The 25,544-nt window shown below is 46.8% G+C and overlaps 1 protein-coding gene across 3 annotated transcripts in view; it reads left to right on the forward strand.

Moving 5' to 3' along the window:
• The window catches only part of CLIP2 (CAP-Gly domain containing linker protein 2), an 82,496-nt gene that overhangs the window by 45,947 nt on the left and 11,005 nt on the right, over positions 1-25,544 (forward strand). For 2 of the 3 annotated variants that reach the window (XR_008467797.1, XM_054209740.1), the window contains exons 4-11: positions 3,287-3,411; positions 8,493-8,706; positions 9,907-10,104; positions 11,272-11,375; positions 14,153-14,213; positions 18,592-18,696; positions 20,279-21,223; positions 23,825-23,882. Coding sequence is in view for 2 of the 3 variants with exons in the window: in XM_054209740.1 (XP_054065715.1) it covers positions 3,287-3,411; positions 8,493-8,706; positions 9,907-10,104; positions 11,272-11,375; positions 14,153-14,213; positions 18,592-18,696; positions 20,279-21,223; positions 23,825-23,882 (1,810 nt within the window). In the remaining variant the exon portion in view is untranslated. The remainder of the gene's footprint in view (positions 1-3,286; positions 3,412-8,492; positions 8,707-9,906; positions 10,105-11,271; positions 11,376-14,152; positions 14,214-18,591; positions 18,697-20,278; positions 21,224-23,824; positions 23,883-25,544) is intronic. The other variant, XM_054209741.1, reaches the window with a different exon arrangement.

Below are 25,544 nucleotides of genomic sequence, written 5' to 3' on the forward strand. Positions count from 1 at the left end.
TTTTCCCCAAAAAACCAACTACAAATAAAAACAAGACACTTTACACTTGGTAAAATCCCATTCTCTTGGCTATGAATAATCTCAGTAATAGTTTTGGTAAAGTAACTATTAAAGGCTTCTCAGAAAAGCTTTGCGAGTCTTGTTTATTTTTGAATGAAACTTGCCAATTCTAGAAGCTGTGGTGTTTCTGAACTGCTGGGGTGTAGCTGAGCTCGTCAGCAGCCTCCTTAACTCTGTGCTGTCCTGTGCTTTAGCGAAGGGAGGGCTTCCCTGTCCAGTTTGTCTTTGCTTAACTCCAGACACTCGGCAAGTGGAAGGTGTGATTGTGGCTCTGGTCACTGCGCCAGGCTGAGAGATGCAGATGGTCCTCCATAGAGAAACTCGTGGCTCAGGGTGGCACCGGTGGTAACAGCAGGCCGAGATGCTCATGGGATAGAAATCCTCTGGTGGCTAGTGTGACGATGGCAGCCACGTTAGTGCGGTAGGAGCCATCCGTGCCCAGCTGCCCTTTGTGCCCAGGTTGTGGAGCGTGGTATCAAAGCGAGGCATGGGCAGGAGAGGCGGCTGGGAGCTACCGTGAGTTATTCTATGCAATTGCTGCGCTCCCTGGCTTTCACAAGCTGCCTTTTGTCGTTCCGAGGTGATACCTCTGATTTATTGAAGGGTCTGATAGAAACAAACACTTCTATTTCGATGAGGCTGTTTCATGCACCGATGCGACCTGCCAGCTGGCTTTCTCCAAAACGCATTATTTATTTTAGTAGCATTAGCAGATTATCAGGGCTGAATAAATCTGCATGTCTGACTCGGATGAATTTTCTAGGCTCTCCATCCATAAGAGCTTCTCTGTGCCTGCCAAGGGATGGGAAGCTCAACAAGAGGGCCGAGCGCTGGTATGTGAGTGTGACAGCCCGATATTGGCTCTGATGGTACTGCCAGCCCTGTCGGGATGCGGGCAGCCCGGGCTGGCAGGGAGCAGATGTGTCCGTTCTGCCCTGGGGAGAAGAGAATGCTGTATGGCAAGGGTGTATCTTCTAGAAAAGATGGCAGAATAATTAATGCTTGAAAGAGAAAATAAAATACGTTGCTTCGGAAGCAGAGAATCATATTGCCTTTTGGGGAAGCGTTAGGCCTGATCTGCACTCGGCATCTTCACTGATGTACAGCTCTTGGGTAGGAGCGTGACCTGCTCTCTGACCGAGCAGTTCGGGTATCGGTGCAATTAGATATGCATATATTAAGTCAATAGGGCTAGTTATTTCTTCTCCTGTTTGGAAACAGCTTTCTGAAAATAAGTAATATCTATGGGGATGCAAGTGAGCGGTGTTCGTGTGGGCAGGGGACTGATCCTCTTCGTGTGATCCTCTGTAGAGGCCCCAGAACAGCACAGAAAGAGTCACGCTGATGGAGGGAGCGCATCAGGTTTTTAAGGTGTTTACATGAGGCCCCGTGGGGTTGGAGGATCAGGTGGCTTGGTAAAGGAAATGTGACTCGATATCTGTAATTAAAATGCAATAAAAATAAAATGGAGGTAGCTTACCAGCAATGATAAGGTCCTATAAATGATGTTAAGATGAATTACACCTATATTGAGTTCAACTTGCAGCTAAAGAAATATATTAGAATGGCATTAAATCACTGCATTAATATTAAGAGACTAAATCTGTACAAAATGAAATAAATCAAAAAGGGCACTACCATCTGACTGTGAGTGATAGGTAAAGAATTTTACTGCAACCGTTCAAATCTGTAACATGCCAAGTACCTCATATGGAAACTGAATTATCTTTTTACTCCTGGGTGCAGTGTAGGACCAGAAAGCTTTCCTGTGAGACTTTTCCTGCTGGAAAATATTTTCCTCCTTCCTATAGCAAAGAGAACGACATCAACAAAGGGTTTTCCATTAGCAGCACTTTGAGTCCCTAAGCGAGAGAAATCATGGAAGAGTAACTCAAGCTGCATTTTGCAGCGCAGCCTCCCAGGGCTCGAGGCAGGACCCAGAGCTGTATTCTCTGCTCCATTTTAGTTATTTTTAGGCTGGGAAAACTTTCTCCTTTGGATAAGCAATTTTAAGAATTTTTAGGGACTCGGAATTCACAAATCTGTAACATCCCTACCCTGGAATACACAAAACTGGAGATTTCTGCATTCAATTATCACTGGTTCTGTAGGAGAATATTACTCTGTTGATACACGTTTATGTAATATCTAATATTAAGAAGATTAATAACCACAAGTCATTCAAGATAAAGCTGCAAAATTAATTTTAAACGTATTTTTTAAGCTTTCTTCCTTGAACCTAGGCTTTAGCAGAGATAGGCTAAGAAAGGTTTAAATCGTATGCTGATTTCATTGAAGGTGTGAACCCTTAGAACCACCCTCCTACTTTTCCATCTTTCCTTTCTCAGCACAAGTATCCCAGTAGGAGCTGTTAGCGCAGAGGCAGCTGCCGCTCGGTGAATTGTGCTCTCATGGCAGTGATCAAAACACAGCCTCAGACATTCCTGACGTGTGCTCTCCTAGAGTCTGCTCAGCACGCTGAAAGCTTTAAGTGGACACACGGAGCAAAAGGTGTGATTTATTCTTATTTCTCCGTGGAGGGGGAAAAAAAAAATATCTGTGCTAGTGGAAGCCTAGCAGTGAGACGAGGCACTTTCCCGTGCAGCTCGTTAGCGCTGTGAATTGGTGTAGGATGTGCAGGTAAAAGTGAAGGGTTTGGTTTTTTCCTGTACACAACGCCTCTATTTTGAGAGATTTGTTAGGAGGGCTGTTCGCTACATCCTAGCAAGGCCTGCGTGGGGACAGGCTGAAGAGTGATGAGTGCCTTCCTGGCTCAGCTCGTCCCTTTGGTGTTCTGTCCCGGTATTGCTCAGCCCCCATCTGAAAGCGCACAGGACAGGATCCACATTAGTGCAGATCTTGGCTCTTCACAGAAGGCAGGTCTAAGCTGCGCTTGGAGGACTTAAACTGCTTCATGGCCTCACAAGTAACTGTGCAATTAGTTGACACCTTGAAATACGTTTTCATTATATTTGTTCTGACATCTTCCAGGCAGGCAGGTCCAAAAGCGTGAGTTTGTCAACTTGCTTGTAGTTATTGGAGAGACATCTTTAGTATTAGGAGAAATTGATACGAATATGATCTGTTCTGGTTTCATCAGATCTGAAACAGAAAATACTGATGTCTCTTTTTCTTCTCCCCCCCCCCCCATGGCCGTCCCAGCTGCAGTCCCCTTGTGGCAGTGCCGGTGCTGCTGTCTCTAATCCTCCCATCTTGTCTCCTACAGGTTGGTGGGACAAAGACAGGAGTTGTGCGCTACGTGGGAGAGACGGATTTTGCCAAAGGAGAGTGGTGTGGAGTGGAGCTGGATGAACCCCTGGGGAAGAACGATGGGGCTGTTGCTGGCACAAGGTACTGTGTGCTCTCAAACCAGGCCTGGGGCACGTAGGGCCCTACACACCTCCTAGGGTGGCCGAGGGCCAAATGGACCTGGGGGGAGGACTCAGGGCTGCGTGTGGCTGTGTTTGGTTGGATGTTGTGTCTTGGGAGGAAGAGTCCAGTTTGGAGTTGCTTAAGCTTTGGGCTACCTTTGCAGGAAGATCAATAGAAACCTCATCACTGGAGCATTTTAAAGCAGGATCAGATAAGGTCTATAAAGAAGCAACCTGAGTGATTTCAGGAAACAGGAGAGAGTAGGGAGAGAAGATAACTTATGGTGGGACTTAGTTTTTGCTAAAATCGATTCTGTGATTGTATTACCTCTGCTTTCTACTATACATTCCCTTCATAAACTTGCTGTTTGTGCTCTAATTCACCCTGTCAGCACTATAGAAGATAAAGATTTGACTCTCTTTTTTCCCCTCAGTTTAATGTTGCTTGTTCTGTTCTTTTTGGGAACAGATTTCCAGAGATCTGAAAGAACAACTGGTGGTCATTGTCTGTCCTTGTACTAATTCTGTAGTATGACAGCTGTCTGCTGATTGATCGTACCACCTCTGACCGCATAGGCACCTCCACTGTTTTCTTTTTAAAAAAAAAGCCCTTATTAGTGTCCATAAAACTAGGCAGGGACATCTCGCAGGCTTGCTGGGAAACTGTTTCTGTTCATGTGGATGTTAGAGAAGGGAATGACCCCCAGCCTCAGATCGTGAGCTTGGGGATGTTCAAATCTGAATTATACAGCAGCACTTTGACCCTGCTTCAAATACAGGTGGAACTGATTCCGTGTCCTTCACAAGTTCCTTCAGTGGGAAATACTGTTGATTTCTTGGAGCTTCTTAAGGGAATCTTGCATTAGAGGTGAGACTTAGCTTTGAAACTGAAGAGCTGAGAGTTCCTCCCTTGTTAGATCTCAGGTTGTGTAATAAATATTTCTTGTGTTAGGTCAGTAGCCATGTGTTTTCATTTAAAATAAGAGAAACACTGCCTTGTTCAATGTCAGGACAAGAAAGTAGGAAATGATTGGCAGCAGGTGGATGAGTTCCAGCCTTCTCAAAAGAAAAGAACTGGGATGGTAGAGAATAATAATAATTCATGGAGAGAATCCAAGCCCCTGCTTTCCTTATCATACACTGTAAGTTATCTCTAAGCCTAATCTTCAGGGTGCTCAGAAATGAGTTACTGTCTCTGTGCGTGTGGAAGGCAGATGTGAGTGAAAGGGTGCACACTCTGCCTCTCGTCCTCACACCTCTGTTGCTGTGTTTTGAAAATCCAACTTTTTGGAAGTCATTTATCTTCTGAAACTGCTGCATCTTGGCTGAAGTTGTTATGGTATGTGCCCTGTCTGCAAGGCTTCTCTTTTGTTTCACGTTTTATCAAGAGCAGGAAAAATTGAGGCCCACCGTAGGGATTGGGGAGCAGGAGCGAATTAAGAGTTTTGGATTAAACAGGGGAAATTGAGGGAAGTCTGTAAGACATCCCTGCCTTTTGCATCCAGGCTGATTTTGCAAATCTTCTAGCAATAACAGATACTTGCCACTAAAGCAGTGATATGCGTGGGCTCACTGTCCACCAAGGATCTGGATGCAGGTTTGCAACATTGTCCCTGTTCGTCCTTTGAGCCTTCATCCAGTCTTCTGATTTTCTTATAGCATGTGCTGATTTCAACAGCAGGGTTTTGGAGGAGAAGCCAACATAGTAAAACTGATTCCCTCGGTGCATGCAGACACCCCTCAGACAGTCTTCCCCGAGTCTGCCACTGCCGCGTGGGCTTCCTGATGCTGCCCTGAGCTTGTCCTGCCAGAATTATAGAATGGTTTGGGTTGGAAGGGACCTTGAAGGATCATCTAGTTCCAACCCCCCTGCCCTGGGCAGGGACATCTCCCACCAGCCCAGGTTGCTCCAAGCCCCGTCCAACCTGGCCTCGAACCCCTCCAGGGATGGGGCAGCCACAGCTTCTCTGGGCACCCTGGGCCAGGGGCTCACCGCCCTCAGAGTGAAGAATTCCTTCCTCAGATCTCATCTCAATCTCCCCTCTTTCAGTTTGAAACCGTTACCCCTCATCCTATCATTACACTCCCTGCTCCAGAGTCCCTCCCCAGCTTTCCTGGAGCCCCTTTAGGGACTAGAAGGGGCTGGAAGGTCTCCGTGGAGCCTTCTCTTCCCCAGGCTGAACCCCCCCAGCTCTCTCAGCCTGTCCTCCGGCCCCGCTCCAACAGCTCCGTGTCCTTCTCCTGTTGGTGCCCCAGCGCTGGAGGCAGCACTGCAGGGGGGTCTCACAGAGCGGAGCAGAGGGGCAGAATCCCCCCCTCGCCCCCCTGCCCACGCTGCTGGGGATGCAGCCCAGGATGCAGGTGGCTTTCTGGGCTGCCTGTGCACATCACTGTCTCGTGTTGAGCTTCTCATCAACCAACATCCCGAAGTTCTCCTCAGGGCTGCTCTCAATCCGTTGTCTGCCCAGCCTGGATTTGTGCCGGGGATTGCCCCGACCCACGTGCAGGACCCTGCAGTTGGCCCTGTTATCAGCTTGGGCAGAGAGCCCAGGGCTTAGGAGTCTCTCTGCTTTGGTGGTGGTTGCCATCTAGTGAGCATCCCTCGCCTGGCTGCCTGAGACCAGTGCTTGCTGCTGCAGTAGCCGTCTGCCACAGCAGGAGAGTCAGGTCCAAATCAGCAAACCGAGACAGCAGAGGTTGGTGGAAGTAGGAGAGCAAACACATGGGCAAATGAGCGAGCAAAGGACTCTGTCACCATCTCTGCTGCTGGAAGTTCTCCAGCTGAGTCAGTGATGAATCACCTGAAATTTGAGGAGGGTCGCTGTGATTCTCCTGCAGGTTCAGGACGAGCATCCAGGTCTGGTTGTGCATCAAGGGAAGGGTGAAGGGCCAGGATTTTCTGAGCAGCTTGTGGTGGAGACTGCCTGCAGGCTGTGGTTCAGTAGCAGTGCCCGAGAGAAGGATTTCGTGGTAGTGATCCCCTCTCCCTACATCAAATGGGTGCTGCTGAGACACTGGGGTTTGTTGCATCTGCTTTCCTGTCTGCGTAGGAGACTAGAGAGATGCTGGTGTGGTTTTTTGGTTTCCTATCCCCAAAGCCAAACAAGTTCCACTTACTCATTTCTGGTATATTAACTTTTACTTGCGTATTTACTGTTCTTCCTTCTCTGCCTCTGTTCCTACGGGAATCTTTGCCCACTAAACTATTCATGCGTTTGCTTTCGCATAGTCTAAAACACGTGAGCTACAGGCCTTGGACACTGAAGATTTGGGGGTTTTCGTCTATTTCAAAATGTCCTGTGCGGTTTCCCACCTGCAGCTTGCGTTGCCATCACAATGCCACTTTTCCTTCCCTGTTTCGTTGCTGTAATGTGGGTACAGAGCTCCTTAGCACTCAGTGAGAGCAGCTCTTGGTTTTCAAGCAGATTTATATATTTTTTTTTTTCCTTTGCTGCCAAGTGTTCTGGACCCAATTCCTGCTTCTGAACTGTAAAAGTTAATTGCAACCGCTTCCAGTCTGGAATGAAAGAAAATGAGCAGATGTAGCGTGATGCAAGTCTGGACTTGCGAAGAGATGCCAGGGGGCTTTTGAGGGATTTTGGCATTGTACCACCACAAGTACCAGTCTGTGCTCCCACCTGAGGAAGGGGCTGTGCCTTCTTCAGTTTGAGGATACGATGCTGAGCAGGGTTTTGGCTGGTTTGCAAGAGGTCAGGCTTTCTTCCTTGGGTCCCTGTTCCGTAGCAAGGTCAACCTGCGGTATGGCTTTCCAAACCCGAGAGCCTGTGCTAACAGCAAGCAGAGGGGGCGAAGTGACTTTGGATTGTAGAGGGTTTGGGTTTGTTTTCTTAAAGACTGTTATAAAAAAAAAAAATTGGTCTTGAGCAGATGTTTGAAACGAATCACTTTCTCATCTGGCTGGAGATCAGGCTGTTCTCTGGCCTCCCAAGTACACAGAGATCTGCCTGTGACACAGCCGTGTGGCTGCCAGCACCCAAAAATAAAAGGGGATTGGGGAAGCAGCTGCTCACAGCTGGAGGGGCCTGTGCTAGCAAAGCTGGGTTTGTGTTATTTATTCATAAGGACCTGGTTTTTGTGTTAACATAAGACAGACTATTATATGGCCCAGTATTTTCCCCTAACCTTGCTGTGAAGCCTTTGAGAAAGAACTCCTGATGGAGGCAGCCTTCTATTGACCCCTCCCTTGAAACGAGGGGATGCGACGCCTAGAGATGATCTGGTTTTACTTGCTGCAGTGCAGCTGGCCAGCAGGAGATAAACCCTGCCTTGAGCTGGTCGGCCCAAGCTCTGAAGGAGTTTCCAAGGTTTGACACTGTGGGTTTTGGCTCATTTGTGTTTTGAAAGAGGGCTCCAGAGAGATATAATCATCAGGCTCACTGCAATTGTGGAAAAGAGCTTGCATCGCAATTATCTGATCGTCCCTTTTTTTATGCTTGCTTCTTTCTAAGTTTGTGAACCAGTTTCTCTGCCGCACAGAGGAGATGGCACACACTGGAGTTTGCTGTAGTGGCATTTTTAGCTTCAAAGTTAGGAGCTGCCATCTTCCCCTTCTGTTTTGGGAGGAACATTTATACAGAACTGCGTTACACAGACCTTTTTACTCAACACACTTTGCTCTGTGACTTTCTTGCAAAGCAGGATAGAGAATACATGCGGGTTTTGGGAAGGTCGGTTTGTTGGTGTAAGGAAGGAGAGCGTGTGCTCTCGCAGTGTTTATGCACTGGGATCTTTGTGCTGTCCACATCACCAGATGGGTCTTTCCTGGCATCTCATCAAAGTGTGCAGCAACTAGTACGTGGCAATCATCTCGGATTTCCCCGCATAAGTACCACAAGTGAAAACGTGGGGATTACCACTACTCTCAAGAGGCAGGAAAGGAGGATAATCCAAGCGCTTGTATGCGGGGAGCAGTGTCACAGCAAAGCACCAAGAGATGGGCTGAGGGCCGGGATCGCATATTGCTTGGCAATGCAATTCTGCGAGGCTTGGGCGAGATGGATGCTCTACTGCTTCTGACTTGGTGCATCTGCTGTATTACAGGTATTTTCAGTGCCCTCCCAAGTTTGGCCTCTTTGCTCCCATCCACAAGGTGATCCGGATCGGATTCCCGTCAACCAGCCCCGCCAAAGCAAAGAAGAGCAAACGAATGGCCATGGGAGTGTCTGCCTTAACCCACAGCCCCAGCAGCTCCTCCATCAGCTCTGTCAGCTCTGTGGCATCGTCTGTCGGGGGCAGGCCCAGCCGCAGCGGGCTGGTAAGTGGCTCTTTCTGCAGACTCTGCAGCCTCGGTCCATGTCTGCCGTGACCCAGCTCTAGGAAGTAGGAGGGTTGGCGTTCTGTTTCAGCAGCTGCTCCTTCACCGTCAGTGAGATGAGGGGAGTGCAGTGTGGAATTCTGTTACCCACCTTACAAACAGGACTCCCCCATGGACACAAGAGTTGTAGGAAACACTGAGTGTTTGTGACCATTAAATAACCCAAACTGTTATTTGCAATGGGACGAATCTCAGCTCCACTGTCAGATCAGGCTTTATGTAGGATCCCTGAAGAAAAATGCCGTTGTTTCTTGTCGCATGTGGTTGTGTAGCAGTGTGCTGCTGTGTTGAGCAGCTATGAGGAAGCTCCTGCAATGACTGTGTTTTACTGTGGAGGGGTGACACTGTCCTGGATCACATGCCATGTGCTTTGGAAGGTACTCAAGAAGGTGGACACCAGAGCAGGCAGCAACGTTATTCAGGGCTCTGACTGCCGTAGTGTGTGCTGCATAGCACCTGCAGTCGTCTTGGCTGGGGACGAGAGTGCAGTATCCGTCACTGGGAGAGGATCCAACTAGCCCATACCAGTCTCCAGCTGAGATCAGTCCTCCTAGCTGAGCTCATTGTTTGGGACTGCACCACTGCAGGTCATCGATAAAGTATATTTATGAAGGCAGATGATACAATACATGATAGTCTTTCCTGACCCAGTTCCCACCCCATGTCCTGTCCTTTGGGAAATGGTCCTTTCATTGCAGCATAGGAGAGCTATTGAGCTTGCAAGCAGTGTCCAGGTGTTTTGTAGACTTATTAACCCCACCTGTAGGGTCCAGAGCTGGAACTGCAGCTCTGTATAGCCTAATAAATGACGCAGGGAGATTTAGACTAGATCTCCGGCAGAAATTCTTTGGTGTGAGGGTGGTGAGCCCCTGGCCCAGGGTGCCCAGAGAAGCTGTGGCTGCCCCATCCCTGGAGGGGTTCAAGGCCAGGTTGGACGGGGCTTGGAGCAACCTGGGCTGGTGGGAGGTGTCCCTGCCCAGGGCAGGGGGTGCCACTGGGTGGCCTTTAAGGCCCCTTCCAGCTCTAACCATTCTAGGATCAGTAGGTGAGCTGCATTCCGGATTTTACAGGGGACTTTAAGCTGCTCTAGACTGGGAAGGACATAGCTTTACCCCCGTCTCTCTTTAACTCTTTTTCCAGCTGACAGAGACCTCTTCTCGATATGCCCGAAAAATCTCTGGCACCACTGCTCTCCAGGAGGCACTGAAGGAGAAGCAGCAGCACATTGAACAGCTACTGGCAGAGCGTGACCTGGAGAGGGCTGAGGTTGCCAAAGCCACCAGCCACATCTGTGAGGTGGAGAAAGAGATTGCCATCATGAAGGCCCAACACGAGCAGGTAGGAGGTGGTGTGGCTTTATTGCCAGCACGCAGATATCTGTCATCCTCTGAAAGTTTCAGATCATAATAACATTACCTGTGTTTAGCTACCTGATGTGAAACTGGGGCTCTGAATTTCTGTCTTTCATGTGGAGATAGCTTCCTGCGTGGTGGGTTTAAGCTGAGTGTCTTCCCGCTCCTGCCAGTGGAACGTGTGCTCGCTCTGCCCCAAGCCAGGAGCTTAAAAAGTGCTGTGCCAGAAAAAGAGCAGCCCATAGTTTGTGTCTGGTGGATCAATACATTTGAATGCTGAAATGCAAGTGGAGGGCAAACTTGTTCCCCTTGGCCACCTAGTCTGGCCTCGGCTGTGACTGCATTGCAGTGAGGTTTTCTGATGCTATCGGACACTGCTGAGAACATCAGCTCAGTTTGTGTGTCACTGCTTTCCTGCCAGAGGATTTCTTGATCCCATTAATGCAGTCAGATCTGTAAAGAAAACAGGCTGATCACATTAGGGTTTTTTTTGCACAAGCATTTATGCAAATGATATTTTATGCACTTGGGTGTTTAAAGAAAGGAGATATGTGTTTCCTGTTCATCAATATGTGGCTCTTCAATGACTATTCTTGCCCTAAATTCCTTGCTCATGTTTATAAGCCCCAGTCAGCTACTAGGGAGCAGGGATGGCACTGTATATCTTCGTGTGGTGGGTCACACCTGCCTGTCAGAAATGCAGGAAAAATTGGCAAATCAACTGCAAGCTGACATCTTCCTTGTGTATGGTATTTCCCAGTAATTACCAGTAACAAATGAATTAACGCAAGTCTGAAATACCTCTCTTGCTTCACGCCCAGGGCGGAATTGCACCTGGTAACCCCAGACCAGATTTTCAAAACCATTCAGGCTTCAAGTTCTTAACTCTTAATCAGACCTGGGTTCTCCAAAGGGTTCATGTCAGAGAGGCACTAAAGCATGGATCAAATTTTAATCTGCTGGAGATTGAGCAATTTTTTTTTCTTTTTGATACCTACGTATTGGGCTCTTTGGAAAATCTACCTTTTTACCATAGCATCCTCTGAAACAGATCATCAAAACCTTCTGTTCCCTTGTTCTGATCCTTTTTTTAAACAGCCCTGTACTTCAGACATTGTTAACTTTTGTGGCTCGGGCTCTTTTTATGCTGCAGTACGTCACAGAGGCAGAAGGAAACCTCCAGCGAGCACGAGCCCTGGTGGATGGGATGCAGAAGGAGAAGATTGAGCTGTTGAACCAGCTGGAAGAGGAGAAGAGGTAAAGCAGGAGTGGATGGGTGTGGAGGAGATGAAGTCGTGGGGGAGATGAGGCTCTTACCCAAGAACGTTGTTCATTGGCTCTAAGGAGAAGAAAGTGACTGGGAAAAGTCATCTTTGGATGTCTTCCAGTTCTTCAAATATTCTGTGTCTCGCTGTCCTGGCCACTGTGGTCTGTCTGCAAGTGGGGAAGGGGCGTGCCGCTTCAGGTAACGGGAAGTTTAGAACAATTTTGCTGCAGTTACATGTCTGCTGTGATTTGTCTAGGGTTGGGCATCCAGTACTGTGACTGCCCCTGTTTGCTGACGAACTGCTGCTAATCACAACTGAGCAGTGAAGTATTTCCAGTTAGTCTTGTGCGCTCCTGTGTCTTATGGCTCTTAGAGGAGATTCGATGCTGTGGCATTTGGTGGCGTTGCAGTGAGATTGTTTTTGTGACGTGAGCAGTCTCGGGTTTTTTGAATATGCTCAGTTGATCCTGCCCAGCCGTTGCAATGCAATTGGAAGGCAGAAGACAAACGTCCAGCCAGGGCAGGTCCCACCTGGGCTAGGGGCAGCTCTGTCTTGTTGACGAAAGGAGTTTCATGATTTGATGTGCTTTCCTGCCAAATGCGTGTAGCGCTCTTTAAGGGGGGAAAAAAAAAACAAATCACCACCACCAAAAAACAACAAAACCACCATCAGCTTCCATTCCTGATCAAGGCTATAAGTTCTGGCACTTCTGTGGTGACCCTGATAAATATTTGACAGGCTATTTGCAGGTCCGACAGCATCTGACCATGGCAAATGTTGCATTGACGATACAATGGTGGCCAACAGTTGATCTACCACTGCCAGTAGAAGGCCAAATAGTCTTGGTCTCCAGCTGGGCAGTGAAGTTAGGGAGGGTTTTCAGCCATCTTCCCTGTTTGGTTCCCGACACAAAGCAGGGAAAAGCAGCATTATTTGCCTGAAGGAACGAAGGGCTCCAGTAACATCAGTTACTCTGAGATTTGATACCCTGACCAAACTCAGCCGTGTCGCTGTGTAAAACGGAACTACTCAGTAAAGGTGGATTTAACTCATGGCAAGGGTGTGGACGGTGACAAAGCCTTGCCTTCAGGTGTTCTTGGCTAAGGATACAGTATTAAAATAGCAGTAGCGGATAATAAACAGACCCGTGCGGGCTGGGCCATCCCAGGGCCCTAACCTTTCTCTACAACCCGGCTTTGCTAAAAACCACTTCTTTCCCCTCTATTTGTGATGTGCTGATCTTAAGGACGTTCCTTCTGTGGAAGGGAAATCAAACTGGAGTACAGCCTTACCGTAGTGGGATTCATCATCTCCCCACATCCCAGAGGCCCCATCCATGTACATGTGAAGATGCATACCTTTCCTCTCTGGATAAGAGTGAAGATCTACTTGTCATTCTTGGAGTCCAGTTGCTCCGCATATATAATTAAATTTTTCAGTGGGAATAGAAAGACATTTCTGTGTATTAAGTAACTGAAAACAGCGTTGGTTTCAATTGAATGATGCCCCTCCTGAGGATGAATTGTTCTTTCGTGCACAAGTCTCTCTGTTCCCCTGGTAGGCAGCTCACTTTCCCAGCTCCAGGAGGCCCTTTAACCCAAGACAGCTGAGTTCTTTCCTAAATATCAACAGATGCCTCCTCTAATTAGAGGAGCTTTAGACAAGGAAGCTTGTTTATGAAGTTAGATATGTACACTCTCAGCTATTTTTATCTGTAATGGAATCAGAGTCCTTACATCTGGCTACCAGCTCAACATCCTCAATATTGCCTTATTTTTAAATCAGTAAAGAGAACAAAGAGGAGTGAGTTTAGCAGAAGGTTGGATTATTTGGTTATCGTTACTGGTTTTGCTCTTCAGACTTTGCAAAAGAGGGTCCTAGGCATGTCTGCGTTTGTGTGTGTGGTTTTATGTGCATTTATGCATGACTGGCCTGTACAATCTCTGGTGAAGGCTTTTTAGCCAGGGTAGCTCACCATTTCCGTGTTGTGGAACCATTAACCATTTCCCATCCTCTGCCAAGAAGGCAGAGGCTCCGATTCCCATGGAATATTTGTATGGACCCTGTGTGTTCGGCACAGGAATTGCCCAGTGCTCAGCTGCAGGATAACAGAACAAAAAACCAGCGGAACCTGGTTGTGGCTTTCATGTTTTCAGGATCCCAGTGTGGGTGAAGAGCAGTTGTGCTTGCTGAGAGGTGGTGCAGCAGAAGCAGCACATCTGTGAGCGTGGACTTTGCATGAAGACAAATGTTTGTGATGTGGAAAACTTCCTTATTAGCTGTCTTGCTCCATGGGGAACAAGACAATTTGGGGAGGGACTCTTGATCAGGGAGCGGAGTAATAGGATGAGGGGGAACAGTTTTAAACTGGAAGAGGGGAGATTTAGATGAGATATTGTGAAGAAATTCTTGGCTGTGAGGGTGGTGAGCCCCTGGCCCAGGGTGCCCAGAGAAGCTGTGGCTGCCCCATCCCTGGAGGGGTTCAAGGCCAGGTTGGACGGGGCTTGGAGCAACCTGGGCTGGTGGGAGGTGTCCCTGCCCAGGGCAGGGGGTGGCACTGGGTGGCCCTGAAGGTCCCTTCCCACCCAAACCATTCCATGATTCCTGTTTAGCTTCTGCTGAGCTCTTTGTATACAAATGTTGACTGTATTTGTCTCCTCTCAGACTTTGGTTGTGCAGGGGGAGGCCCATGTGCAATGGCTGCTTAGGAATGGGATACTGATCTGAGTGTTACCGATTGCTATTTGTCTCTCCTCCCCTCCCCAGGAAAGTGGAGGATTTGCAGTTCCGTGTGGAGGAAGAATCCATCACGAAGGGGGATCTGGAGGTAATTCCTAACACCCTTACCAAAATGTGGGGTCAAAACCTGAAATTGCATGTGGGGCCTCACTTGAGTGATTTCTACCGCCTTTTGCTCAACTCTAAACAATGCTTTCTCTCTATCGATGGTTTTGGACCTGCCATGAACGCCGTGGTATAAACTGTGAAGATTATTCTTTGGTATGTTGCCCAGTGACTAATAGTGCTAGGAGCTGCCTAGAATTAATCACACGCAGCCAGCCTGGCTTTAAAAGTCACCATTAATTGCCAAGCCGTGTTAAAATCTGACTGTACCTAAATGCGTTTCAACATATGTTTTTCCACTGTAGAAGCTATCTGACTGCTCAGTTGCTGTCCCTGCAGTGTCCTGTTAGTCGCAGTTCATTGGCACGCACAGTCTCCCAGGCAGATGCTGTTCTGGTCCAGCTGAAACGCTGTGTATTGTTTGACCTGCAGTATCCTCGCCTGGAGCCCTCTGCCCGCCAGCTCGGGGGTTGACGCTGGGATACCCTTTCATTGGGAAGGGCTGGTGCTCAGAGCGATGCTGTTGCAGTGAATATTGTGCAAACTGATGGGAGCTTGCACTTGAGTGGGAGGCTTTTCTCTGGGGGGGGGAAGGAAAAGAAAATGTTTCTGTGAATGCAAGGCTCTGCTCTACGTGTGTAAATTGGTTGAGTTTCCCTTATCTTTAGCTAGAGTGTGAGGTCAGTAACAGCCAGAAATGTCAAGGCACCTGCTCCTGTGCTTCACTGTGGGTCATACCAATAAAAGCCCAGGAAAATGGGAAAACTAGGCAATGGAGTATGTTGCTATGGCTTTGACCTTCTTGGCATAAACCTCTCCTCTTTATCCAGAGGCTGAAGCAGAGTTATGTGTTTGACAGGGTATAAATCAGCAATGTGCTGATAGCAGACCTTTGCTAAAAGAGAGCAGTTTCTGCCTAGTGTGTGGGTGCAAAATCAGGTTTCTGTTGATTGCTCAGCTTAGATGATAGGTTTCCCCAGTGCTTTAGAGAAGGGTGATTGCTCCATCACTCCCTTTGAGAGCAGTGAATTGCCCCTGCCTAAGTGTTTAAGCCTGGAACCAGGGTTAGTTAGCAGGTATATTTAAATATATTTTTTTAAAAAAAAGCCTCGATGTTTTAGGAAGACGGTAAGTTGCTGTGACATAAGTGCTCCTATGACTGCAGGTCCCAAACCGAGGGTACATGTGACCTTCGTTTGGGCTGGGAAGGAGTTGCTTTGCAATGGGGATGTAGCCAAGCTCCTTGCAGGCTGCCAGGGGCCCGTCCCCACTTCCACGTTTGTGCAGAAGAACAAATCTTAGGAAAGAGTCATGGAGCAGCTTGGTTTCCCACGATCCAGAGAACTGAGATGTTCTCCTGAGGGTCCAACACCAGTGACAGCACAGACATGATCAGAGGGCTTTGCTGTGGTCAGTTTTTACATTCTGTCCTGTCTCATTTGGATGCTCAGACTGAATGGTTGACCCACTGGAGTTAATTCTCACCTTCCTGCTTTGTGGGGGAGACAGGATTTCCAGAAGCAAGTAACTCACTTAAAAAAAAAAAAAATCTCTTATTGGAAATCAGGGGGATAAGTGCTGCTTTGCGTTGCAGTATGCTTCCTGGGAAATGGTTGTCCCTGATATTCTTCCTGTACACTCACAACAAAGTCAACCAGTGGCTGCGAGCACAGCCCTTGGCGTCCCCAGCTAGAGCTCAACTAACCACCCAAATGCCAAAAGCAAAACCCAGTGACAGCTGCCTCCCCTCCTCTGGCCAACAGCCGCCTTCTGAGCACTCAGAGGAGGATGTTTATCTTGCACTTAACAGCCAGGAACAGTCACGATGGTAAGAAAAGATTATCTCCTCTGTGGTCCCTGGATCTAGGGTTTCTGCTGAGGGCTAGGCTAAATCCCATGGTATTTCTTGTAATATCATGTAGTTTTTGAACAAGGCTGGGACTCTTGGGTGTTGAGTGTGTCAGGTAGCATAACTAGAAGCTCTTTGGTCAAAGAAATCAATGTATCTGAAGCCTGGAGGTGTGGGTCCAGCTTTTGGAACTCTGATAAAGAAGGAGGAACTGTGGATTTAGCCCTGAAATGTAGTTGTGAATTTAACCCATTTTTGATCCTGGTCGGCAATGCTGGTGCCGTAGTGCTTTGGAAGGCAAAAAATAATTGCAGGAAAACAAAACCTTTTAAGAAAGGCTTTTAATGGTGGCAGACTGTGTTGTTGTAGGAAATATTAGCCTCTTCAAGGAACTCTCTCATGCTCATCTCCTGGAACCTACCTCATACCTTGAACACCAGTGGGAAGTCAGTTTGTAATTTGTGAATAGTAATTTAAGGCTAATAGCAAGAAGTAAGTCTAAAATTCAGATCTGAACTTGCTCAAAGTGCAGGAAAACTTTGGATTTGAGGCTCTGAGTGACACTGGCTAAGCAAACCAATTTACATAAAATAAAAATTGATGCGAATCTTCAGTGAAGCTACGTTTAAGGACTGTAAAACAGTTGATCTAACTTTCTTCCCTGATTAATTTTTCTCCTCTATTTTCATATGTTTTTCTAGACTTGGAAAAAAGGAGGATTGGTAGATACTGAGCAAGCTTGGCTGGGAACCTGAGTGTCAACCTCAGGAGTCTTGCGAGAGTTTCTTTGAGAAATTCAGAGATTAGTTTTGTAATAGGTCAGCATCTTCAGATAGCCGATATCTGTCTGACATGCTGCCACCGGTTAAGGTAACTTCAAAAGTTTTTATTGCTGCAGTTTCACTTGGGGTTTTTGAGCTAGTGTAAATTGAGGAAAAATCATTGGTTTCAGTGGAATAATTATCCCCTGAAATCGAATCAAGTCTGGAGCTCCATCTTGAGATGCGCATCCTTGAGCTTTGCAGAGAGCGGGAGAAGCCACTCAGTACAAAATTAAATTTCTTTATTTTTCGTATTAGGATGCCCACTTTTGCACTTCAGTGATATTATTTGGGGGCTTTGATAATGTTTGGGTTATTGAGACCACACCTTTTTTCCTCCTTCAGGGGTCAAACAGACCACATAAAATAACGGAGTCGTCTGAATATACTGGCAGTTGAGATCTTGACCATCTATGAATAGATATATAATTTTATATATAATGGTAACTTTCAAGCCATAAGAGAAAACATGGATTTTTACAAACTTCAGTTTCCATTGTTTGAACACAACTAATCAAAGCTTGCTTTATTGTAGGAAAGGGCAGAAAATACCTAAAACTGGTTCCAATAGAAAGAGGGAGAAGCAAATAATTATATGTAAAACGAAAGGCAGAAAATGGGTGTGTTTAAAAAAGAAAAAGAAGTTCTGATAAAGTTTGTTTGGTTTTTGGTAGGTCCAGTTTAATTCAAAGGAAAATGTTGGTTTCATAAGCTAAAAAAAATGTGAAGGCCAGAGTCTGTATGCATTTTCCCGTGTCTCCTCTCCTCTTTTATTTATGGGAAATTTTACATGATATTACAGTGGTCGTTGTAAAGTCCTGAGGTTTGCCATCAAGTGCAGCTGTATGGTACTTCTGCTTTAAAAGCGAAGGGCACCGAAGCAATGCCCTGAGTTGATGCTCCTGGATTTGGCAGGTTACATAAACTTGTGCTTAATTTACCCATCTCTTTGAAAAACAAAAAAGCGAAACCAAACAAAAATATAGTTCTGGTTTGGGTACGAGGCTGTTAGAGTCTTAGCGTGCAAAAATCACTTTGAAATTCAGAGCAGCCCTATTCAAACCGAAAGTACTGGTTTATATGACAGGTTGTTATCTAAATTTCCTTGATTTGCTTTCAGTGCAGTGGATTTTTGGTTTTAGCAACATGCTGTCTACAGTATGACCTGCTTTTTTTCCCCCACCTAGTGCAGGGTTCAAGCTGCCTCCGGAGCAAAAAGAGGATGGGAACTTCCAACTCTCTGCAGCCTACCTTGTGATTCCTCTAGGGGAGAGGTGCGGAGAATCACTGCAAGGTCTTTGCACTCTCTAGTGTGGTGCAAAGGTCTTGTGCTGGTGGTCTGCAGCGGTGGGAGCTTTGCTTTTTAGGAAGTGTCTTCAGTATAGTCTTGATGCAGGAAAACACTAATGCAGGGGGATGTTTTCCCATCACAGATTCCATTCTCTTGTGAACAGCCACTCCAAGTACCATGTAAAATCCCGTAGTGACCTTTTTCTGTTTGGTTGGATTTTTTCCTGCTTGTTTGGATCTTTTTTCTCCTCCTGTTGTGAACTGCCTTTCCTTGTCTTGTACACTGAAGATGATGTTGCAGCCTTCTCTTTCCCTCTCTTTTCCCTCTTTCCTTTCTCTCTCTCTCTCCCTTCCCCTTTTCCCATCTCCACTGTTCTTCTTTTTTCCCTATGTGTGACCAGACTCAGACGCAGTTGGAGCATGCCCGAATACGGGAGCTCGAGCAGAGCCTGCTGTTTGAGAAGGCACAGGCTGAAAAACTCCTCAGAGAATTAGAGGACACCAGGGTAATCGACCCCCTCTTGCCCTGCCTGCAGAACAGCGTGCTTGCCCCCTGCGTTGATGCTCATGACGCCTTGCTTTGGGTTTCTTTTTTAATTTGGTTTGTGGGGTTGACTGGTTTTTGGCTTGGATTTAGGCTTCCCTGATTTATTTTGTTTGGTTTTTCCTTTGCTCTCCCTCCTGGAAATGGTATACAACATAATTTTTAGCTTTGCTTCTTGTGTGGGGACTTGTTTCTCAGATTGAGTTTGCTTCTCTGCCCCATGCCACCATTTGACACATGAGCTCTTCACAACTCATCTTTCAATTAACATGCCCAAATAACACCTGCACCCTGCTGCACAGTTCATTCTGCCTCGAGGCTCCCCCAGGCTGTAATGGGAAATAACATTGCAATCAGCATTCCCTTTGTCCTCCCTCCAGCTGTGGGAGCTGCCGTCTGAAATGGAAGATACTGGTGAGTGCTGGTGGACCAGCTCTGACCCTTGGCTGGGCCTGCAGCAGCACAGGTTGCCCAAATGAACAACGCACCCAAACCCAAAAGCAGTCAGATGCGGGAGGGGCTTTTTCATGCTGGTGTGGCGTGGGAAGCATCAAACTGGCCCGCAGTGAGCTTGTTCCTCACCAGTGGATTTGCTGGAGCTGTAGAAAACACAAATGGGAGGTTCTCCAGAAGGGCCAAATGGTTTGAATGCCTCCTCGCCGGCCTAAAATAAAAACCACACAGCCTCCAGGGCTGATGGTTAGTGGGAGGAATGGCAATTGGAATGAAATGGAATCTATCACTTGTGTTTTGGCTTGGTTTCCTTGTTTCTTCTGCCTTTTCCTAATATTACATTTAGTCAAATCTCCTCTTCTCCACCCATAGGTGCAGCCCCCCGAACTCCCTGTGACTAGCAGGTAGTTCAGCCCTGTCAGGTTACATTCCGATCGTAAGGCATCGATCCATAGCCCTTATGCTCAATGTTAACCATGGCCAGATTTATTGCTTTGCATCCTCTAGCCTTCTACGTTATTTTTACTTTGCTAATAAACTCTAACGGTTACTCGTGTAAAAATCCCTTTTCCTTTTTACACCAGGGTAAACAAATTGCCATGCAGAGGAGAGGTCTGTAGGCAGAGGATTGCTGAGCAATAAAGGAAACATGATGTGCTTAATGCTGGTTTGAATGCCTGCGGCATTCCTGCACGTGCAGTCACACTTCCTCTCTGCATCACCTGGCAAGATGCCTACTCTGGAAATATAATGCCCTTTCAGGACATTATTTTTCATAAACCACTGTTGCTCTCCAGCGAATTTTGAGGGTTGTTTCAAAGATGTGTGTTTCCCTGTGGAAAACAAGAGGTTCGTATTAGAAAAAACAAATTGCAATTGGCACAAAGACGTAATAACTGTTAGAGTTCCTGGTGACGGTTACCCTGGTGCAAAACTGTACTCAGATTGGAGGGTGCTGGGTATTCTTTTCCTGTTTATTTGAACTTTGACTAATGTACTTTGGATTTACTTCCACTGGAGCGCACGTGCTAAAAGGCAGGATGCAGCGATGAGAGGTGGGGACTGACTTTGTCTTCTCTGTCGTGTTGCAGTTAACCACGGTAGCAGAGAAGTCCAGAATCCTGCAGCTGGAGGAGGAGCTGAGCCTCATGCGCAGCGAGGTGGATGAGCTTCGGCAGTGCCTCCGGAGCTCTCACCAAGCAGCGACCCCCGAGCATAACCTCGGCTTGCAGTCAGAGGCCCTTCGTCTACGAGATCAGCTGCTGTCTGCCAACAAGGAGCATCAGAAGGAGAGCAGCCAGCTAAAGGAGAAGTACGAGAAGACATTAAAGAAGTACCAGCAGGAGATGGAGAAGCTGAAGTCTGTCAATGAGAAGTACTCACAGGAAATCGTTGACCTAAAGCATAAAGTTCAGCAAGCCACTAATGAGAACATGGGGCTCATGGACAACTGGAAGTCCAAGTTGGACACGTTAGCTTCTGACCACCAGAAGTCTCTGGAGGATCTGAAGGCCACTTTAAATACAGGCCCCGACACCCAGCACAAGGAGATCGTGGAACTGAAGGCAGTGGTGGAGAGTATAAAGATGGAGCACCAGCTTGAGTTGGAGAACCTGAAAGCCAAGCATGACATTGAGACGGCTGTTCATATAAAGGAGAAAGAGAGTCTCAAACTGAAGTTGCAGGAGGCTGTGGATGAAGTAGAAAAAAGCAACAGCAACTGGAAAATGCAACTGGAAACCAAAAGCAATCAGCACCTTCTTGAGCTCCAAGATGTGAAGGACAAGTGTCGAGATGCTGAGCTGAGGGTGCATGAACTGGAGAAACTTCACAGTGAATACACAGATCAAACACAAGCGATAGCTTTCTTGAAAGAGCAGATTTCTTTGGCTGAGAAGAAGATGTTGGACTATGAAACGTTACAGAAAACAGAAGCCCAGAGCAAACAGGAGATCCACAGATTGCAGGAAAAAGTGCTTGTCTTAGAGAACAAGCTGCAGTCCATGGAGGCCCTGCATCCTTCTCAGCACGCAAATGTATGACTTCTGGGGCGTTTTGCTTGTTTATCATCACTGTTAGTTACCTTTCCTAGGAGTAGCCCTCAGCTGCCGCCTTGTGCAGTTTTCTGAGGCTTTTATGCCTCAAAGTATTCAGATGTTTTTACTTTCCATTGATAGTGCTTTTCCGACTCGGCATCTCCATGCTGAAGGCGTCTTCCCACCCTTGAAAGCCACTACAATGGCACAATTAGAGGAAATAAGAGTCAAGAGAAGCAAGTGGGCTACATCTGGGCTTGAAGGCAGATGAGTGCTGTGGCAGCAGAATAGGGCTGTCGTGGTTTGTCAGGGTGGGCTCTCATCCTGAGCAAGCAGAACGTTCTTAGCTGGAAAAGCATCATTTCTCCAATACAGCTGTTGTCCTCCAAGGAGCTGCAACAGCCGTAGTGTATTATTGAGTGAGGCCCTTTGGGGGTAGGTGGAGGGACAGGGTGGAAGAGGAGTCGTTGCCCACGCTGAGACAGAGCATGTGGAGCGTGGTTTGAGAGCCTCAGCTAGGGGGCTGAGCTGGTGGAATTGAGCGGGAGGTGTGGGTGTGTGGGTCAGCAATGCGGCAGAGGCAGTGGGGAGGCTTCGCAGTGAATACGAGAGAGACAGGGAAATGATGACGTTGAGGATTGTAGTGGAAGAGCTGCTTTCAACAGTCAGGATGGCACCAGGCTGGGCAAATAAAATGCCTGATTGAATGCGCGTCCTGAGCCTCCCAGGGAACGCTAGAATAAAACCAGCAGTAATACAAAGAGGTCAATTTTCTGTGGCCTTTGTGTCTTTTTACATAATCTTCATTTTTTTGACTACTTGTGACAGAATGCCGTCCTGCCTTCATGGTGCGGCACGCGGTGTTTGCAGTAGGGTGAGGGCAGAGATTGCTACTCGTGGCTCTAGGCTGGACCCCTGTTTGTGTTTGGATTTTCCATGAGAAATGAGCAAAAAGCCAACTTACAACTTGTCCCCATGGAGATGCAGAAAATAAAAATAAGCCATGAAATATGCACCTTTTAAGAATACTCATTTGAAATCTGTCACTGGCAATGTAGTCCCTGTTCCAGAGTGAGGTGCCAGTGAAGTGAATACAATGCCTATGTTTAATTTGTCAATGTGACCAGCCCCATGGAGATCGGGGTGAAACCCATTGCACCTCTAGGCAGCGAACTCTAGCCCATGAATTACTGTTGGCCAAGTCAGGGCTTCATGCCTGCAAAAAGGCACGCTCAACTGGGCAGGAGAGGCAAAAGCCCAAGAAGGAATCTACAGCATTAATGGTGTTTCAAGGGCTGCTCGACATGTTTCGTCTAGTAAGGACAGTCGTGAACAATAAGTACAGCCAGGGCCCTGGGAAAAGGGGGTTGTTATTACAACATGTCACATGTTATAGCCAATATTCAAACAGGAATGAATGTAAAAGAAGCTGGAGGGTTGTTCCAGAGCCCTTTAAATAAGTGAGGGCTTTGGGGGACATCGATATTGGATTAGAACCAGGGAGTCTTGAAATAATTATTTTAACTATGTATTGATTAAAATCAGGAAAATGTGGGAAGAAATGCATGGGTGAAAGCCTCTGAGTGTCGTAGGACAAATTCTATTTTAAAATGTCTTAGCTGATTTAATGTGGCTGCAGTATTAACTATCCAAATACTTCAAACAAACAGATGTCTTGTGACTACGAATGGTGCTATCTTTCCTAGACCTTCAAGGGAGAACCACAGCTGTGCTTCCAAAGAGCAGTTACATACTTTTTCTGTACCAAAAGTACATCAGGCAGCATATTTCCCCTTTGGGTGTGCTCCCGCTTCTCTTAGCGGCATCCTGCAGCCCACTCAAGCCCTCGGGGACTGACTTCGGGGCTTTCAGTGGTGGTGGCCACAGCAGCCCACCAGAGGCTGCTGGATGTGAAGAGGCTTGAAGGGCTGAATAGTGGCTTCTGCGATGGAAAGCTTGGCCATGAGCTGTGTGGTTGCTGGCTTTACGCTCTTTGTTGCAATATAGACAACAGATGGGGAAAAGGCAGAATCCTCTACAGAGACCAGCATTTGCTTTTTATTATTTTTAATTAATGTATTAATTCTTTAATAATTATTATTTTATCAATGTTTTATTACTGTTTTTGTAAATTCTGGCACAGTTAGATTCTTCAGAAGTTGAGGAACTTGTTGTCGTCTAGGTCCCAAGTTGAATGCTAAAGAGCATTTGCACCTGAGTATTTGCCATGGTTGGCCACAGGAGACTGGTCCGAAGGAGAGCAGCTGTTCCGTCGCCCTGCACAAACTCTGGGTGTGAGACAGCTGGAACCAGAGCTTACAGGGAAAGCCCGGTGTCTTTTCCCTCATGGGTGACTCTCACCATTGTGCTCAGCTGCCCGTTGTGTGTAGACACTCCCAGATGGTACCCGTTAGCCTTCAGTAGTGCCCAACTATAGAACTGACTCCTCAAAAGCCCGTGTTGTCCTCTCGGGAAGGATGTAAAACATCCAAACTTGAGTACCGGATACACTTCTGCTTTGGATGGGGCTTTGGTTGTTAACTTTGCTTTCATCTTCAGATAAAGGCCTGTTTTACATCTCATATATTACATTTATTTCAGATGATTGAAACTAATGATATTTCAGAAGAAAAGATAAAGATGAAGCAGACTATGGAAGGTATGGAAGTTTATCGTTTTGTCTTGGAGCACCCTGTTCTAGTGACTCGTGCGTCTTCCTTTTCTCTGACTTTCTGCTCTTGCAGGGACGGCTGTGTGGAAAGGGCTTAGGAAGCCATTTCATCTCTCCGATTTTGCTGGATGGCGTTTGTTGTCCGGCTTTTTTTTTCTTTCTCTAACCTAGCTGAGCAAAGGCAGGGGTGGATGTTTTCACTCTTGGGTTACACACTCGCCATGCAGATGGTGCAGGCTGGAGACAGATCTGGGGAAATGGGCACGCTTCCATCCCATCACTGATTTTACAGCAGGTGAAATGCAGACGCTGAATGTAATTCATTGCTAGGAGGGAATTGCTAATGGTAGTATTGATGTGGTTGGCTTAAGATAATGGGGGTTACTTTTTGTATTAAGCTTACTATAAATCAAATGCATCCTTTTAACAAAATGCAGAATTTATGCACTCAGAAAATTTGTATAATGTAGTTTGGAAACTGAATTGCATTCAGCCTCTTCGCAAAGAGGGGAAGCTGTAACCCGGCATCTGAGCAACAGCAGGACGGGCAAGATTGGAGCTGGATGGCCCAGATGGCCTCTGTTGGGAGCCATGTCCTACCACATCGCTGCGCGTGGCATATGCTTTTGGGTGTCTGTGAAGGATTCAGGGCTGTTCCAAGACACGTAAGGTGCTTCCAGATTGTGTCTTCCCTTGCTTGTTCCCAGGAGACTCGTTTTTCTTCATTCTTCCTTAAGGTTATTTTTTTCTCTTAGAAAAGCCTTGTCAGTGTAGATCACAAAGGTGATCTCTAAAGAACCAGCTTGTCTCACTTCAAATGGCATTTGGCTTATGGTTGCATAGCTTTTTCTCACTCACCTCTAAGGACTCTGTTCTCTGCAAAGCCCTTGTTAAAGTCCTGCTGAGGATGTAGCCATCTAAACGGAGGTTATGGGGGATTTTGCAGCCCTAAACTTTGCTTAATAGAACCTTACTTTAGTTTGAGTGTTCCTCAAGCTGTTTGGATTCAGTGGTGTTTGTCCTATTCCCACCTGCCCTTAGTGCTAGCTAGGCACTGTCATCAGCCTCATCACTGTCTTTGCAGGTACAGGATTTTATATATATAAAAAATTTTATATATATATAAAATATATATATATGCTATGCCAAATCGTATGCTGACTGACAGGTAATTCCTGCCCTGGGAGTGCATCACAGAACTAGGTCCAGCAGCCACTGCTCTTAAAAGGCTGCTCAGCCCACGTGCACGTTTCCACAACGGATAAGCCATATGTAAGAAGTACTAAAAACAATTAGTTCAGGCTTGAGCCACAAAAGCATCACACTTCAGATCTGCCTCTCCAAGTGTGGAAATGCAGAAAACGTTTCCAGAAAACACATCTTTTAAAACTGTTTCTGCCTTCCGGTGTAGGAGGTAACACAAAGAAATGTGCTGAAAGTTCCTGTCTGTGGTTTTTATTAATGTTTTATTCTTTTTTTTTTTTCCTCCGCTTGTGGTTGCTTTCTTAAACCTGTGTGATATGGCTTCCCAGCTATGTATCCTGCCTCCTAATATCTGGATGGTGGTGAGATGCAGTGAGAAAACACCCATGTCTGTCTCCTGCTGCCGACAGAGGGTACCACAACCGTGCCCCTGTCACACCCCGACCC

Source organism: Rissa tridactyla, chromosome 7, assembly GCF_028500815.1.
Source record: "Rissa tridactyla isolate bRisTri1 chromosome 7, bRisTri1.patW.cur.20221130, whole genome shotgun sequence".
NCBI classification, from domain to species: Eukaryota; Metazoa; Chordata; class Aves; order Charadriiformes; family Laridae; genus Rissa; species Rissa tridactyla.